Source organism: Aphelocoma coerulescens, chromosome 2 (genome assembly GCF_041296385.1).
Source record: "Aphelocoma coerulescens isolate FSJ_1873_10779 chromosome 2, UR_Acoe_1.0, whole genome shotgun sequence".
NCBI classification, from domain to species: Eukaryota; Metazoa; Chordata; class Aves; order Passeriformes; family Corvidae; genus Aphelocoma; species Aphelocoma coerulescens.
In genome coordinates this window covers 80164064-80177552 of record NC_091015.1, presented here as the reverse complement: position 1 = coordinate 80177552, position 13489 = coordinate 80164064, and the positions used below count along the sequence as shown (strand labels likewise).

General features: G+C 36.2%; 1 protein-coding gene across 2 annotated transcripts in view; it reads left to right on the top strand.

Moving 5' to 3' along the window:
* EXOC2 (exocyst complex component 2) overlaps positions 1–13489 on the top strand; it is a 128234-nt gene that overhangs the window by 58653 nt on the left and 56092 nt on the right. For both annotated transcript variants that reach the window (XM_069008219.1, XM_069008221.1), the window contains 2 exons: positions 8487–8612; positions 11772–11896. In XM_069008219.1, coding sequence (XP_068864320.1) covers positions 8487–8612; positions 11772–11896 — 251 coding nt within the window. The remainder of the gene's footprint in view (positions 1–8486; positions 8613–11771; positions 11897–13489) is intronic.

Genomic DNA, 13489 nt, shown 5'->3' with positions numbered 1-13489 from the left:
ATTGCCCTCTTGTTAATAGCTGCACTTCCAAGGGTCTGCAGATTGAAAGAGAAGAGTGAGCTAATTTAGATGCCAAGGTATTGGAAGGTGCTATCACAAATTTTTGTGTTAGAGATATATTTAAATATGTTTGATTTAGGTTGATATCTAAGTATGTATTTTTGATCTAAGTGTTAATCCTTCAGTAGTATCACAAGAACTTTTTTTAAAAAAGCTCTGGGCTTGTATATTACCAGAGATGAACTCTATTTTGTAAGAAATACTCAGCAATTGGAATGATGTCCTAGATGTGCAAAGTATCATTTAGTATCATAGCATGGGGCAGTCTCTGATGCAACCTGCAAGAAGGAACCATGGCAAGTTTACAGGACTGTAATGATCTTGGAGTTCTTTCTCAGAATTTATTTCAGGGGTCAGCAGAAATCCTGTGTGTTTCCAATACTGTCTGTTTCCAGTTAATCCAGCTTGTGTTAGTATTATTTCCAAAACCTGAAAGGGTATATCAAGCTGTGCTAAGCTCTGTCAAATAATTTGGCGTTGTGACTTAAAAAGCTCTCAACTGCCAGCAGCAAATTGTTTAATTGAATCTTTCCTTTGATTTTTATAGACATTAATCATAACAGATACAGTAATCTGATCATTAGTTAATTGGTTGCATTTATTTCAATGGGTACAAGTAGGACGGGAAATTCTCTCAACTCCTGTGTATGAAGTACTTCACAGCAGCATTCAGGAGTGTATTATTTCCCTTGAGCAATAACTCTGTATGTGTATGGATGTAATGTTTCCCCTCAGTCTAAACAACCCTGTTGGTTTGCTGATTAATCTTGCATTATGCAGATTAATGTTTCATTATGTGCTAAGATATGGCTATTGTTACTCACCCATCATTGCCTTTAGCCTATCTATTTCTTGCTGTAGCAGACCTTCCTCATTTATGAGGCAAAAAAAAATGCAGGTATGTGATGTTCATATTATGAGAAACTGTTTGAATCCAAGCCCACATGTTTTAAGGAGTGAGTGAAAGTGCAGATCAGAATTTCTCCTGCACAGAAGTATAAAGAGCCAGCACAAAGAGACCAAACAGCATAGCCAAAGTCGTAGTGAGGCAGTACAGGGGATACCTGAAGCATAGAGTTCCCATGCTCCTGTCCTTGTTTTACGCCATTCTCCTGTTCCTCTGATGTTCAGATTCTTCTATTAAAAGTGCCGCTGTAGATGTGGGACCCATGTGCAACTGGCCGGAGCTCTAGCTCTGCTTATGTAGTAGTGCTTGTAAATATAGGGATTTATTGCATTAAATAGAAAACTTAAAATGCTATCTGCCTTATTAATGGAATAGGCAGTTGTGCTCTTTTATTGTTTTTGAAACTTTTTTTTATGGTTATGAAGTTTTCCTGATGCATAGATGAATTAGTATTATCTATCTGGTCATATCCCACTGTTTTTGTCCAGGGAGGACCTGAAGTAGGTAAAGCCAGTTTGCTGCTGTTACTTAGTATGTAGATATGTTAAAAAGGAGATGCGTGAGACAGAAAAAAATGGAAAAAGAGTATTTTTCCAAGCCATGAATATAAAGGTTACCATGGAAGAACATATGCTCCCTCAAAACAGTATTTATTAGATCTCTAGAAATACATATTTGAATGGTAAACTGAATTGTGTTGGCATTTTATGCCTTGTAGTGGCTGAAGCCAGAATTGCTGCTTTTGACCTTTGATCTTGTGATTTGTAGACATCTAGGGACTTTCAGTTCTGGTACCTGTATACTAAATGGTTTCCTTCAGTTAAGATTTTACGTATTTTTTAATTGTAACTATACTTGGTAATTCCTCTATTATTAAAGCATAATTGTAGTTTTTCATTATGGTTTATGCTTCCCAGATTTGTTGGAGTGCAGGAAACATGGAGAACATAATGACATAAAATGATGTGAAAATAAATGTAAATAAATGAGGTTTAGTTTAAAATTTGCCTGAGGCACTGGGCAGATAGCCAAAAGGAGTTAAGCAATGGGATTCTTAATGCAAGTATCAGGGATACAAGCTGTGGAGGTTAAGACTGTTTTCTGTGTGGCCAGTGGTTATTTGCTTAGACTTTAATAGTGGCTTAGTAGGTTTCATGATCCTTTGAACTAAAATGGGTAGGGACTCCCATCCAGTTATCGTCAAACTGGCTGAGAAAGCCGTAGTTCTTTAACAGGTTGTTGCAAACTTTGTCAAGTCTCACTCCTACAAATTCTTATTAAAACCACTTTTGCCTGTCTTCTTTGAGCAACCTAAATCACTCATCTGTGATGCAAATCTTTGAGATATTGTGTAATATTTTTGCAAATAAGTTACCTGTTAATAGCTAACCTGTTTAAAAACTACAGCTGTAAATGAAAACACTGACATGGTTGTAGTGTGGTTTTTCTACTGCCCTTTGGCTTACAAAATATACAATATACAACCTATTAAAGTTCCCAGTGTGGAGCCAGCTCTCCAAACAGAGGCATGCTAGTACAGTCACTGTGATATTTTTTAAAATTATTACTATTTTAGTTCTTAATGCTGGAAAAAAGTCTAATTTTTGCAGTGCTGAGTATGATGCACAGCTCTCCACATACTGTTAAAAACTCTGCAGGGTTTTTCTGTGCCAGAGTAACTGCAGCTGTACTTAGTGTGAAAGAGAGAAATGGATGCTTAGACCATGTTGCTCTTTCTTCTGTGCCACACTGAGATTCTATTCACCTTGCAATGAATGATCCATCTTTGTTAGATCAGACAGGCCGGCAAGGCTTGTGTCAAAAGGGCCTTTTCAATTTGTTATCCTAGCAGCTGGTTCTCTTCCATTGCCTTTGCTTACTGTACATCTGGAAGAAGAATTCTTGCAGCTGGGAGCCATTTCATGTCTAAACCACATCCCCTGTCCATAGCAGAAATACCCTTTTGACAGCAGATGTCAAGCAAACCCTTAATGGGTTATTAATTAAAAAAAAAAAAAAAGTGAGACAGAGAATAAAAATTGATCAGTACAAAAACTGATAGCAGATTCATTTTCCTCTTTTATTACCTGTATTTGTAATTTAGCTGTAATTTAGAATTTTTAGTAGAATCCAGCATCTTAAGTTGTTCAGGGGGCATTCGTATTTTATATAATAATTTAAATAGTATTAAAGTACTATAAAGAGAGTAACTATTGGGATTAAAAAGCAACACAGCTAGCTTACAATCAAAATTTAAAAGATTAGTATGACTGAAGATAGAGTGAAACTCTACAGTGGCCAGAATTTTACCTTTGTGTTTGCTCCAGTTTTTTTAGTCCTTATTCGGGCAATTGAGTTAAATTGAGTTTTTCCAAAAGTGCTGATGATCTTAATGTCCACTGGAGCTAGTGCTAGTAAAATGAAGTCATTTTTATTTATGTGCTGGACTTGAATGCTTGGCTCTTGTTTCAGAATTTTTTTGGCCTGAAGGGCTGACAGTAAGGCCTTAGGCTGTGAAATACTTAGAACACCACTAGAATAGGCCCAGTTACCCTTTTTGTAGTAAACTGAAAAATAGTTTCATTATTAATACATTATTTGCAATAATGAAGACTAACCTTAAGATTTAAAAAAGCATTCATTTTTAAATGTCTCCCAAAACCATTTTTTCTATCAATTTAAATATTGCACGCTCATCTCTTTTCTAGAAAAACAACCCATTTTCTTCTTGACCACTATAAAATATAAGGCTAGAAGGAAAAAGTACTTAAGAAAAAGAATAAAATGCAGTTATTCGTCTGCTGAGCAGGTTAATTTTTCAGTAATTTCTTCTGCTTGCCTAATTTCTTGCCTAGACAAATTGAAATTCTCAATGCGGTGTCCTTGAAAGGAATCTTATCCTGGTTGTGTCGGTGCGGGCTCCAGGCACTGTGTGTTTGGTCAACAAGCAACAGTGGGTGGTCAGGCTGTAGCACAGGACAAGGGCCCGCTGTGCACAGGAAAAAATGTTCAAAGGTGTTTGAGGCTGGTAAGGAAGTCTGCCGCCCTTCAGAGAGTCAGGGGGCTGTAGATCAGCCTTCCCTTGCTATGGTAGCCTGTGAGAAAATTCACTGTAAGATACATAATGGATGAGAAAATACAGTAACTGTATTCACCTGGTTGCACATCTTGCAGGGTCTCTTTTTTTTTTTTTTTTAATTAATCTTGCTCATACACATGATGTATACGCTGTGTGTACGTGTGCTTGTTGTATATGAGCAAGTCTGTGTAATGACTGACATTTGACTTAATGTAGAAAATCTCACTGAAAAGTTGCTTAGCCTAAGGTTGGTCACTTGTTAAAAATTTTCTTTGTCACTGCAGAAGTACTGTCACTATATTATCCCCTGATCACCAGCAGCTTTTGTAAAAATCTTTACTGGAAGTCATGTAGTTGATGCGCCAGGCTGGCACAATTGCAGAGTGGCTGAGGCTGGACTATTGAGGGAGGCGAGAGATGTGTGACTCCCTCGAGAAACCTCCACTTCCCAGCCCTCAGAGGGGGGAAAAGCCCAGGCAGTTGTGTAGCAATGGAAATTGCAGAACAATTTTTACACTCAGTTTGGTCGTAGTTTAGAAATATGAAAGTAATGCAACTTTTAAAAGTTTAAATCATTGACTGGTTTGTATATCATGGAAAAATCTATTTTAGGCAGATTTCATGTCAGTTGTCTTTTTAATGGAGGTTGTAACTCACTGTATGCCAAGAGCTTGCAGGTAACAATCCAAAATATGGGGTTGGGATTTTTACATAAGCTATAGGCACCATAGGAACAGAAGTACTCTGTAGTACGATAAACCTGCAGTTAGGGTTCAGCACAGGTGACTTTTGATTTAGAGAAAGTGGAAGCACAAATTAGAGAAATAATATCAGCAAGAATTGTGCTTTTTACTGTGTTCTTTAGATTCTTATTTTGGTGAGATCTTACTGCACTAGAACAGAAGAGGTGTGAACAAAACCACTGAAATATTTTTATTTCACACAGCATCTGAATATGCACCTTCAAAATATCTGTGCACAAAAAGTTGAAAGCCAGTAAAATCCTTAGAAAAAAAACTAAAGCAGTATTGAGATCCTTAAAACTTTGCATTTGATTTTCTCATGATTGTACAGTTGTAAATGTAATAAGGTGTTAAGTGTACTTTTGTTTTGTCATTACTGTTGGATAGAAGAAGAGAATGTAGTACATTTATTTTTCCTGTGTTATCTTGGTTAAATATACACTTGGCACTAGAGTCATTTACAGATATGCTCCATGTAGATGCTGTATTTTGGAAAAAAATACTTGTGTGGCTTCAAAGATACAGTGTATTTTTTAAAAGTAAAGATCTACCAGGAGTATTTTTTTCATATTGTTTATACATCTTAAAACCTGTTAGCCCAGTAAAAAGTTAATTTCTTGAAACTTTAGATTGTTGCTGTCCTACATTCAGGATCTAGGAATGTAAAAATAGTACACAAATCAAATACTGAGTGGGCAGTAAATTATTATTTGGTTAGTTTATTTAGGTTTATAAATATTATTGTCTCCAGTCCATACTACTATTAATTCACTGTATTACATTATGCTGCTAAATTTAAGCTGCTGGCTCCAGAAAGGGAACAAGTTGGGATAGAAAAAAAATTGTTTGTAAGTTAACTCCCACTTTTTTTCCAAGATTTATGTGTTAGTGTGCAGTCTTCAAGCGCTATCTTCTGGTAGGGTGAAAGCAAGATCAGCTTTGCTAATGTAGTCCAGATGTTTATTAGTCCTGAGGGTATATGTGCTGTTGTAGTTCCCTGCTGCTGTGTTATACTTGCTTGTAATGCTAGACAACCAATTAAAAAATTAGTTCATGTTAAACTTTCTTTTCCTGGTACACCAGCAAACTGATGATGTGGTTTTTCTGGTGGAACAAGAGAGTGTTCTTTACATGTTTTCTGTTACTGGTGAACATACAAACCATTTGGGGTGCATGGGGTTAGTGCATCAGCAGCAATCCAGCTACCTCGAGCAAGTGTTTTAATTGAACTAATTCACATTAAGGTGTTTTGGTAAGTGTGTCTGTTTTTCTTAATTCTGAGCTTTAATTGGCACTGTCATTTTTAGAGACCATCTGTTTACAAGACATTCCTTATATTAACATTCTGTCTTAAATTATTTACATTCTGTCTTAATTCTACGCAGAGAGATCAGAGGGATTTTTTTGTTGTTGTAGTTGTTGTGAAAATAACATTGCTATACTTTTGCTGGTGATTTTTTAATAAATTATGTTTTAAATAGCAGTACCTGTGACAATTTTGACTTAGCCTTCTTGGCATACCTTTTTTTTCCCATATAAAGTGCAAATATGTTGAATCTCACTCAAGTGCTCCTGAAATCCCAGGAACTATGTGAGACACTTAAAATTTCTCAGGGCCTTCTACATTTTTTTTTTTTTATTCTGTGTAGAATTTCTGTAAGATACTGAAGTTTTATTTGGAGGGGAATTAATTTGTTTTGGTTTTACTTCATTCTGTAAGATGACTGGATTGTTTTCCTGGATGCTGATTACTGCAAAGCATTAGTTTTTTGCTTTCTCATTATTGTGCATTTTTAATTCTTTCAAAAGGCAAAGTCTTTCCACAAACACTTGTTCAAACTCACTGTAGATCTTGTTTGTGGTGACAGTGAATAATACACTTAAATCATTGCAGCAGATTCTATGTTGCTGAAAACTCATCAGTTTTAAAGGTGTCATAAAGATGTGTTTAATAAGTGGTGTAGGAGTTAAATAGTGAACAGAATCCTAATACAGCCTAAAGATCGGAGGGATGAGTTCACTAAGTCAGTTAATAGAGTGTGTCAATCACAATTGTGAATGATGTAGCAGATTGGATCTATTTACTTATGTGTCTTATACTATGAACACTAATAAGATGAACAGAAGAACTGACAGGTATTTTGGTAATGATAATGCTGCAGTGAAAGGCCACAGGAAATTTCTTTAAAAGCCTTTAAAAAATTATAGGAGAAAAAAAAATACTTTCAAAATGAAATAAAACCCAATACTGTCACCTATTGGAAGTTTGTGATAAGTGTCACAATACTTTATATTGCTCTTTAAGCCCCAGCTGTTGAATTAAAAGGATTAGGTGTATCTTTTCTGCCATGCTGCTCTGACACCAGAATAAATGTGCTTTGAATCATTTTTGCTTTGTGTTACTCCTGAATCTGAGTGTTTCAGTGTTACAGCTGGTGGTCGTCCTATGTGACCTTCCTGTTATTTTAAGTGAATGTAGGTATCGATGGAGAAGATCAACAATATAAACTGAAATGCTGAGATTCTTAGTATAAAATAAAATTCAGCATGAATTACCAGGGGAGGTTTCATCTCAATATAAGACTTTTTTTTTTTTTTTTTTTTTTTTTTTTTTTTTTTTTGCATTAAGAACAATCAGTCACTGAAGTAACCTCCCCAGTGATGTTGTAAAGTTCCCATCACTAGAGATTTTCAAGATTGAACTGGATAGGGGGCTAGATAATCTCACCCTGGCTCCCTTTCCCATGAAAGGTTGGACTAGATGGTCTTCTGACATCCTTTCCAGCCTGGGCTGTTCTATAATACTGTTAATTGTGATTCATTTAAGTTTAATTGTTACAGCTCAGTTGAGCAATGCTGAAATAATTTTTGATGACTACTTTCAGAAATGTATCTATAATGTGAAATGCATAAAGCAGCAATTTAGACTTTAAAAAATATATTGGTAGTGTGTCCCAGTATATTAAAAAATCATCACAGTCCTCTTATTCCTATATGATTGTTTTTCAAAATTCACATTAGACTCCAAGTATCCACCTCCTTCAGATTGGACCCTTGCTTAGATGTGTGAACAGTGACCTACATGTGGACAGGCACCCAAGGTGAAAAATAATTGTTTGATACACTGGAAAAAATTTTGTGGGTTTGTAGTTACATATAAGTAAGGACATTTACAAAGGAAAGGTGCCATTAGTTCATCTGATTCCTGATGGATGGATTCTCTCTACCTGAACTCTGTCAAGGTCAAACATCTGAGTAATAGTTGATCACTCTGCCCTTAACTACTTCAGCTGGATACAAAAAAAGAACCTTTGACTGTTGAAAAGTGTATTTAGGACGCACACCAGGAAAAAAGAGTGGGCAATGTCACTAATGGCATAAATACATGTTTATCCATGGCTTTCAAGCAACTAATTTTAGGGCATTAATTATAAACAGAGAAACATACAGACCGAAGAATGGCATTTTCCCCATGGTACTTGTGGTTTTGGCTTTGCTACAGGCATCCATAGTGGTGGTATTTAATAGTATTGATACAGAGGAACAAACAGTCTAAATAAAGCAATATTAAGAATGTTTTTGTAAGATAACATTTGTATCACTGAATTAAGTTAGAATTCCACATGCAGCATGCAGTTCCATATCAACTGATGTGCAAAATTATTCTGACTTTTGGGTTTTTTTCCCCTCTCCCCAGGCAATGCATTGCTCCACAGCCCCATGCTAGACCTGGACAGTGATGTGCGTCCATCGCCGATTGGCCATCTCAGTCAAACTGCTTCACTGAAAAGGGGCAGCAGCTTTCAGTCTGGCCGTGATGATGGTAGGCATCTGTTTTATTTGAAAACACAAAGTTGCAGCTGCCAGTGACCAGTGTGTGGTGTAGTCAAAAAACCCAAACAAGAACCCACATTCCGTGTGTTTGTTTTGTATTGTTAGGAATTACAAATCTTTCTTCTCATACGTCAGTGTTGCTTACTAAAGAACTCCTCTTTTTTCTGCAAGTAAAGAGCAGTTCATAAAATTCAAATTCAAGTTCAAAATTTGCTTCTTAGAATGTAGTTAAAGTCTTTTTTTTCTACAAAACCAGATCTTTTTTCTTGCATGCATAGCCACCTACTACCTTTTGCTTGTTACACCTTTTGTGTGTTTTTGCTAAGATGCTTCTCCTTGCATTTGCACCTTCTGTGACTTCACATATCTGGATCTCTGATTCTCTAAACCCAGAAAGGGAAACAAAATGTTTGACTAAGCTCAAGCAGTCTGTCTGTCCACAGCCAGCTGAGACCTCCTGTGTTGTAAGTCTCCTCAGTACCCTTGTCCAAACAACCTTCTCGGGAATCTTTCAATGGTGATATCACAGGAGACAGAAAACATGTTTTCCACAGAATAGATAATTTCTTACTGAAGTAACTGTCTTACTGTTACCCTTGTCATTTCTCAGCCCAAAGCCTTGCATGGAGTTGATTAACAAGCATTACAAAGCAAAACAGTAAATTGCTGGTTGTTTTTGAATGCCATCCACTAACAATACAAATGCCACACTTAATGCAGCAAGCAACATCCAAAATCCAGGGGTTTTTTAACTTGTTCGAATTCTTTTGCATGTGCAGGGACTTAATTGCATATATGGCAGGCAATTCCACTTCAATCAGTTATTTTGCTTTTAGAGTCTTAGTTATGGATCTGTTATTTTTTACAAACTGAAAAAGGTAAGTTTTCAGCAAGTTTTGCATATTCTGTAGACACCAATTTAAACCAAGATTCAAAGGAAAACTGGAGAATTGGAGCAGTATAATAATCCGTCCCAATATCCTAGAGTTAGAATGAGTTGCCTCTGAGTTGAGTTCCTTGGTACTTAGGTGCACGTGACCACTGATAGCTCTGCCATCTTTGTTCTACTTTGAGTGGAGAGACAAAGCAAACCTACCATTTAGGATGCCTGTGCAAGGGCTGCCGTTCCAATTGTGCCATGATGTGTTCTGTTTTCAGTTTGCTTGTGGATCTTTTTGGTTTTTGGTAAATTTAAGGAATGGTATCTCTGGGCTTTTTTGGTGATTTAGTGTGTTTGGGGTTTTTTTCCTCCAATATGTTTGACAGTGATTGTCCAAGATACTGTTTAAAGAAATTACTATGAATTCAAAATTGCAGCATTCAAATAACTTTCAGCTCTTTGAGCATAAGTTCATGAGAATATGTAAACAACAGACAATAGCTCTAGTTTCATCTTTAGATTGGTATTGCAGAGATTATAATAGAATCAGTGGAATAAAGTATAGAGCTTTCTCTAGCAACAAAATAAAAATATCCTGAATTTGTTGCCATAACCTTTTGATATGATGTGCAGTAGCTTTTTCTAAGAAGTATCTGCTGTCTGCAGGCTTGGACTAAGCCTGAAGTATGCTTCCTCGAGGGGAAAAGATTTTCATAGATGAAGTAAGTCTTGCCAGCATGTTTCCAGTAACCAGCAGACATCCCTGGTTATAACCTTGGATTTGTGCTGGAGCTTTTGGCAAAGATGAAATGGTTTCTCAAAGGAACTGAATTGTTTTTTGTTAGAAGATGGGGTTTGTAGAAGTTACAGAGCCTCTGCTGCTATAGCAGTGTTGCACAGCTTCCTGACATAGTCACAGCTTGTTAATAAGAGTTTTTCTGCCACTGGGTCTAGACCAGTTCTTTATGATGACAGTCACAAACCAAGCTGGTGAAAGTATCTTATCCGTGTCCACACTAGGAGCTTTTCCAGTTGAGCTTTGACATTTTCATGCCTCCTAAACAGATACATCACTCTCAGCACAGTTGCACTTGAGTTATGTCAGAGCTTCTTTCCAAATTTTGGACTTCCATTACGATTTTATTTTCAAGTACTAATCCAAACTGCCTAAACTTTTTGGCCACGAGAAAAAGTGGGTAGTACAGACATTCAATTCTCCAGTAAAGAAATGGCCCAATACTTGATCCACACTTCAACAAACGGCTGCTGCTGAAGGCATGAAGATTCAAGGTTGTCTACCAACACAGTAAAATAGTGAGGCTCTGGTGAAGCCTACTAGTATGTAATGTGCTATTAGGCAGCTATTTTTTGCCTAAATGGTCAAATCCTGTCGTGTAGGCAACATTCTGTAGTAAAGTAGATAGAAAAAGTGTTATTTCATGCAATGTTTTTCAGCATTTCCACAGTGTTATATAGGATGAGATAATATTTTTAAATTTATCATTTGTACAAGACCTGAGTTTGTACATAAAAAACCACCACACCAACAAACATGCCATTTTAAAGTGGTTTTATTTTGGTTTTTGGGGGCTTTGGCTATTTATTTTGTGTTTTTTTCAAAAACTATATGATTTCTTTGTCCAAGTGTTCCAAAGTAGACTAGTTCTTGAAGTCAAATACAAGTCTCTTACCACTGCTGTGCTGATACCCTGTTTTGTTAAACCATTGTAATCATGAAAGTTTCAACAGAGAACATAGATGGTTATGGAAGAGTATTTCACAAGGTTTCCTTTATTTTCTGTGTTAATGAGTATTTCTGCCTCTGTTCAGCTTTCTCTTTACCCCCTTTCACCCATTGCAGAGGAAACTGCAAAAAGTTATCTGTTGCCAAGATTTCGTTTGAAACTTTTCTAATGTCTTGATTGCTTTCATGTTACCTTACTTTTTAGAGTGGTTTGAAGACAGAAGACTGAATGAATTTTTAGGTGGATTGCCTTAGATACTCCTGCAAGGGGAACAATTCTGTAGATGCTGTCATGGTGCTGGCATCTTGTAAGCATATGAGAGGAGAAGAAGGAGCTTGTATGTGTACAAATAGTGTACACGTGTATGGACTGGGCTTTAAATTTTTTATTTCTACCCAAAAGGTTTTATATATACTCGATAGTCACCTGTGTAATACAAAGTAGCAGCAACCTAGTAGTACATTCCTACTGTTATTTTTTAAAATGTTTGTGTTGCTTTTTCCATCCCTTCTTTCCCTTTTAGCCTGGCGATACAAAGCTCCTCAGCAAGTTGTATTTGTTGAAAAGTTGACAAAACTTGTTGTAAGTCAGCTGCCCAACTTCTGGAAGCTCTGGGTTTCTTATGTAAATGGAAGTTTATTCAGTGAGGTATGGATTCTTCTATATAAATGACTTATAATTATTACAGACCTTTGTTACTTATATTTGAAGTATTGTATTTCCCTGGTAGAAGTAATGACATTTTAGTAAGAGATTTTTCTTTTAAAAGACCATAAGCATACAGTAGAATTACTTCAAATTCTGACAGTGGGGATTGTGTGTGTGTCTGTGTCTGTGTTCCAGTTGCTGGACTCAATAATACCTGTGTACTTTCACCTCTTACTCATAGCTGGCCCTTCATTGGTGATCTGAAGAAATAGCACATTGCATGAAGGGTAGAGATACGTAAAAGACAGAGTCATACAGAAAAAATATTGTTTCCTTTCTTTGGAAAAGGAGTGCTCATTTCTTCAGTTCTAAGTATTTGGAAGTGAGGTTAGGTTCAAGATCAGAAGTGCAAAATAACCAAGGCACAGAGCAGAATTCACAGACACATTATAGGGAGTCTAGTCTGGAAGGTTAGTCAGCTGCAACTACTTGTGCTGGTACTCCTTCTTGCTTAGATATCTGATTGTTCCAAATCATGCAAATAAAATCTTGATAATCCAAGAAGAAGGGGAAAAACAAAAGTAATTATTTATGACCCATGCTGGTTTTATGTGCACAGTCTTAACAGATTTTGAAAATTAGTTTTTGATAAATTAATTAATTTGTAGTATACAATGTTGTGCTGTGTTTAAATTCTGAAGTCAGCGCGTCTATCTACTATTCTTTGCAGCTTTAGTAGAAAAAACAAAAGCATTCAATAAAGAACATTTGGAAGCTTATGTTCTCATTTTCTATTTCTCTAACTAAAGAATTAATTTATCTATTTATTGCCACTGTTTATAAATCAATATACTGTTTTCATATGATGATACTAATAGGTACTATAGCCCTTTAGATGTTGAATGCAATGTACAGAGCATTATAGCTTAAGTGAAATAGATGATATGTGTGATCCTCGTTTTACATGATAAAAATCAAAAGATAGGACATCTACTCATAATGTTCAGTGAAGAAAGTAAAATCAAGAATAAACCTTAGTACTGTTGACTTCAACAAAAATAATTAATTTCATAAGGGAAATAACATCCTTTCTTATTGACACCAGTACTGTTGAAAATTAAACTTTACAAACTCACCTGTAAAGTTACTGTGATTTTTTTTTTCTGTGTACAATAAAAAGAAAGCAATTTCTAGAGAAACAGAGACTTGAACTGTAAACAAGGTGAAGAAATCCTGCTCATGAAAATGACTGCAAGTGGAAAATGTAGTGATCTTCTGTCCTGCCTGAACAAACATTGTTTAAATGTATTAAAACAAAAGAGGTCGTTTTGTTGTTAGTCTGTAATGTACATATGCTCTTCTTTTTTTGGGCCTAATTCTGAACTTCTGAGAGATTAATCCCTACACATTTGATTTCTTCTGCTCCTTTGGTCCCACAAATTCTTGGGGAGATAGGAAGGTCGGTATCCTCTGCTCCTCCTGTATGTTGTGCATGCCACAGTCAATTGAGGATGAGCGAGAGAAGGGGGTGACATAAGCTAGAAGATGTCTAGAAGACCTAAGAATATCTGTCATCACAGTGCATTCAAGACT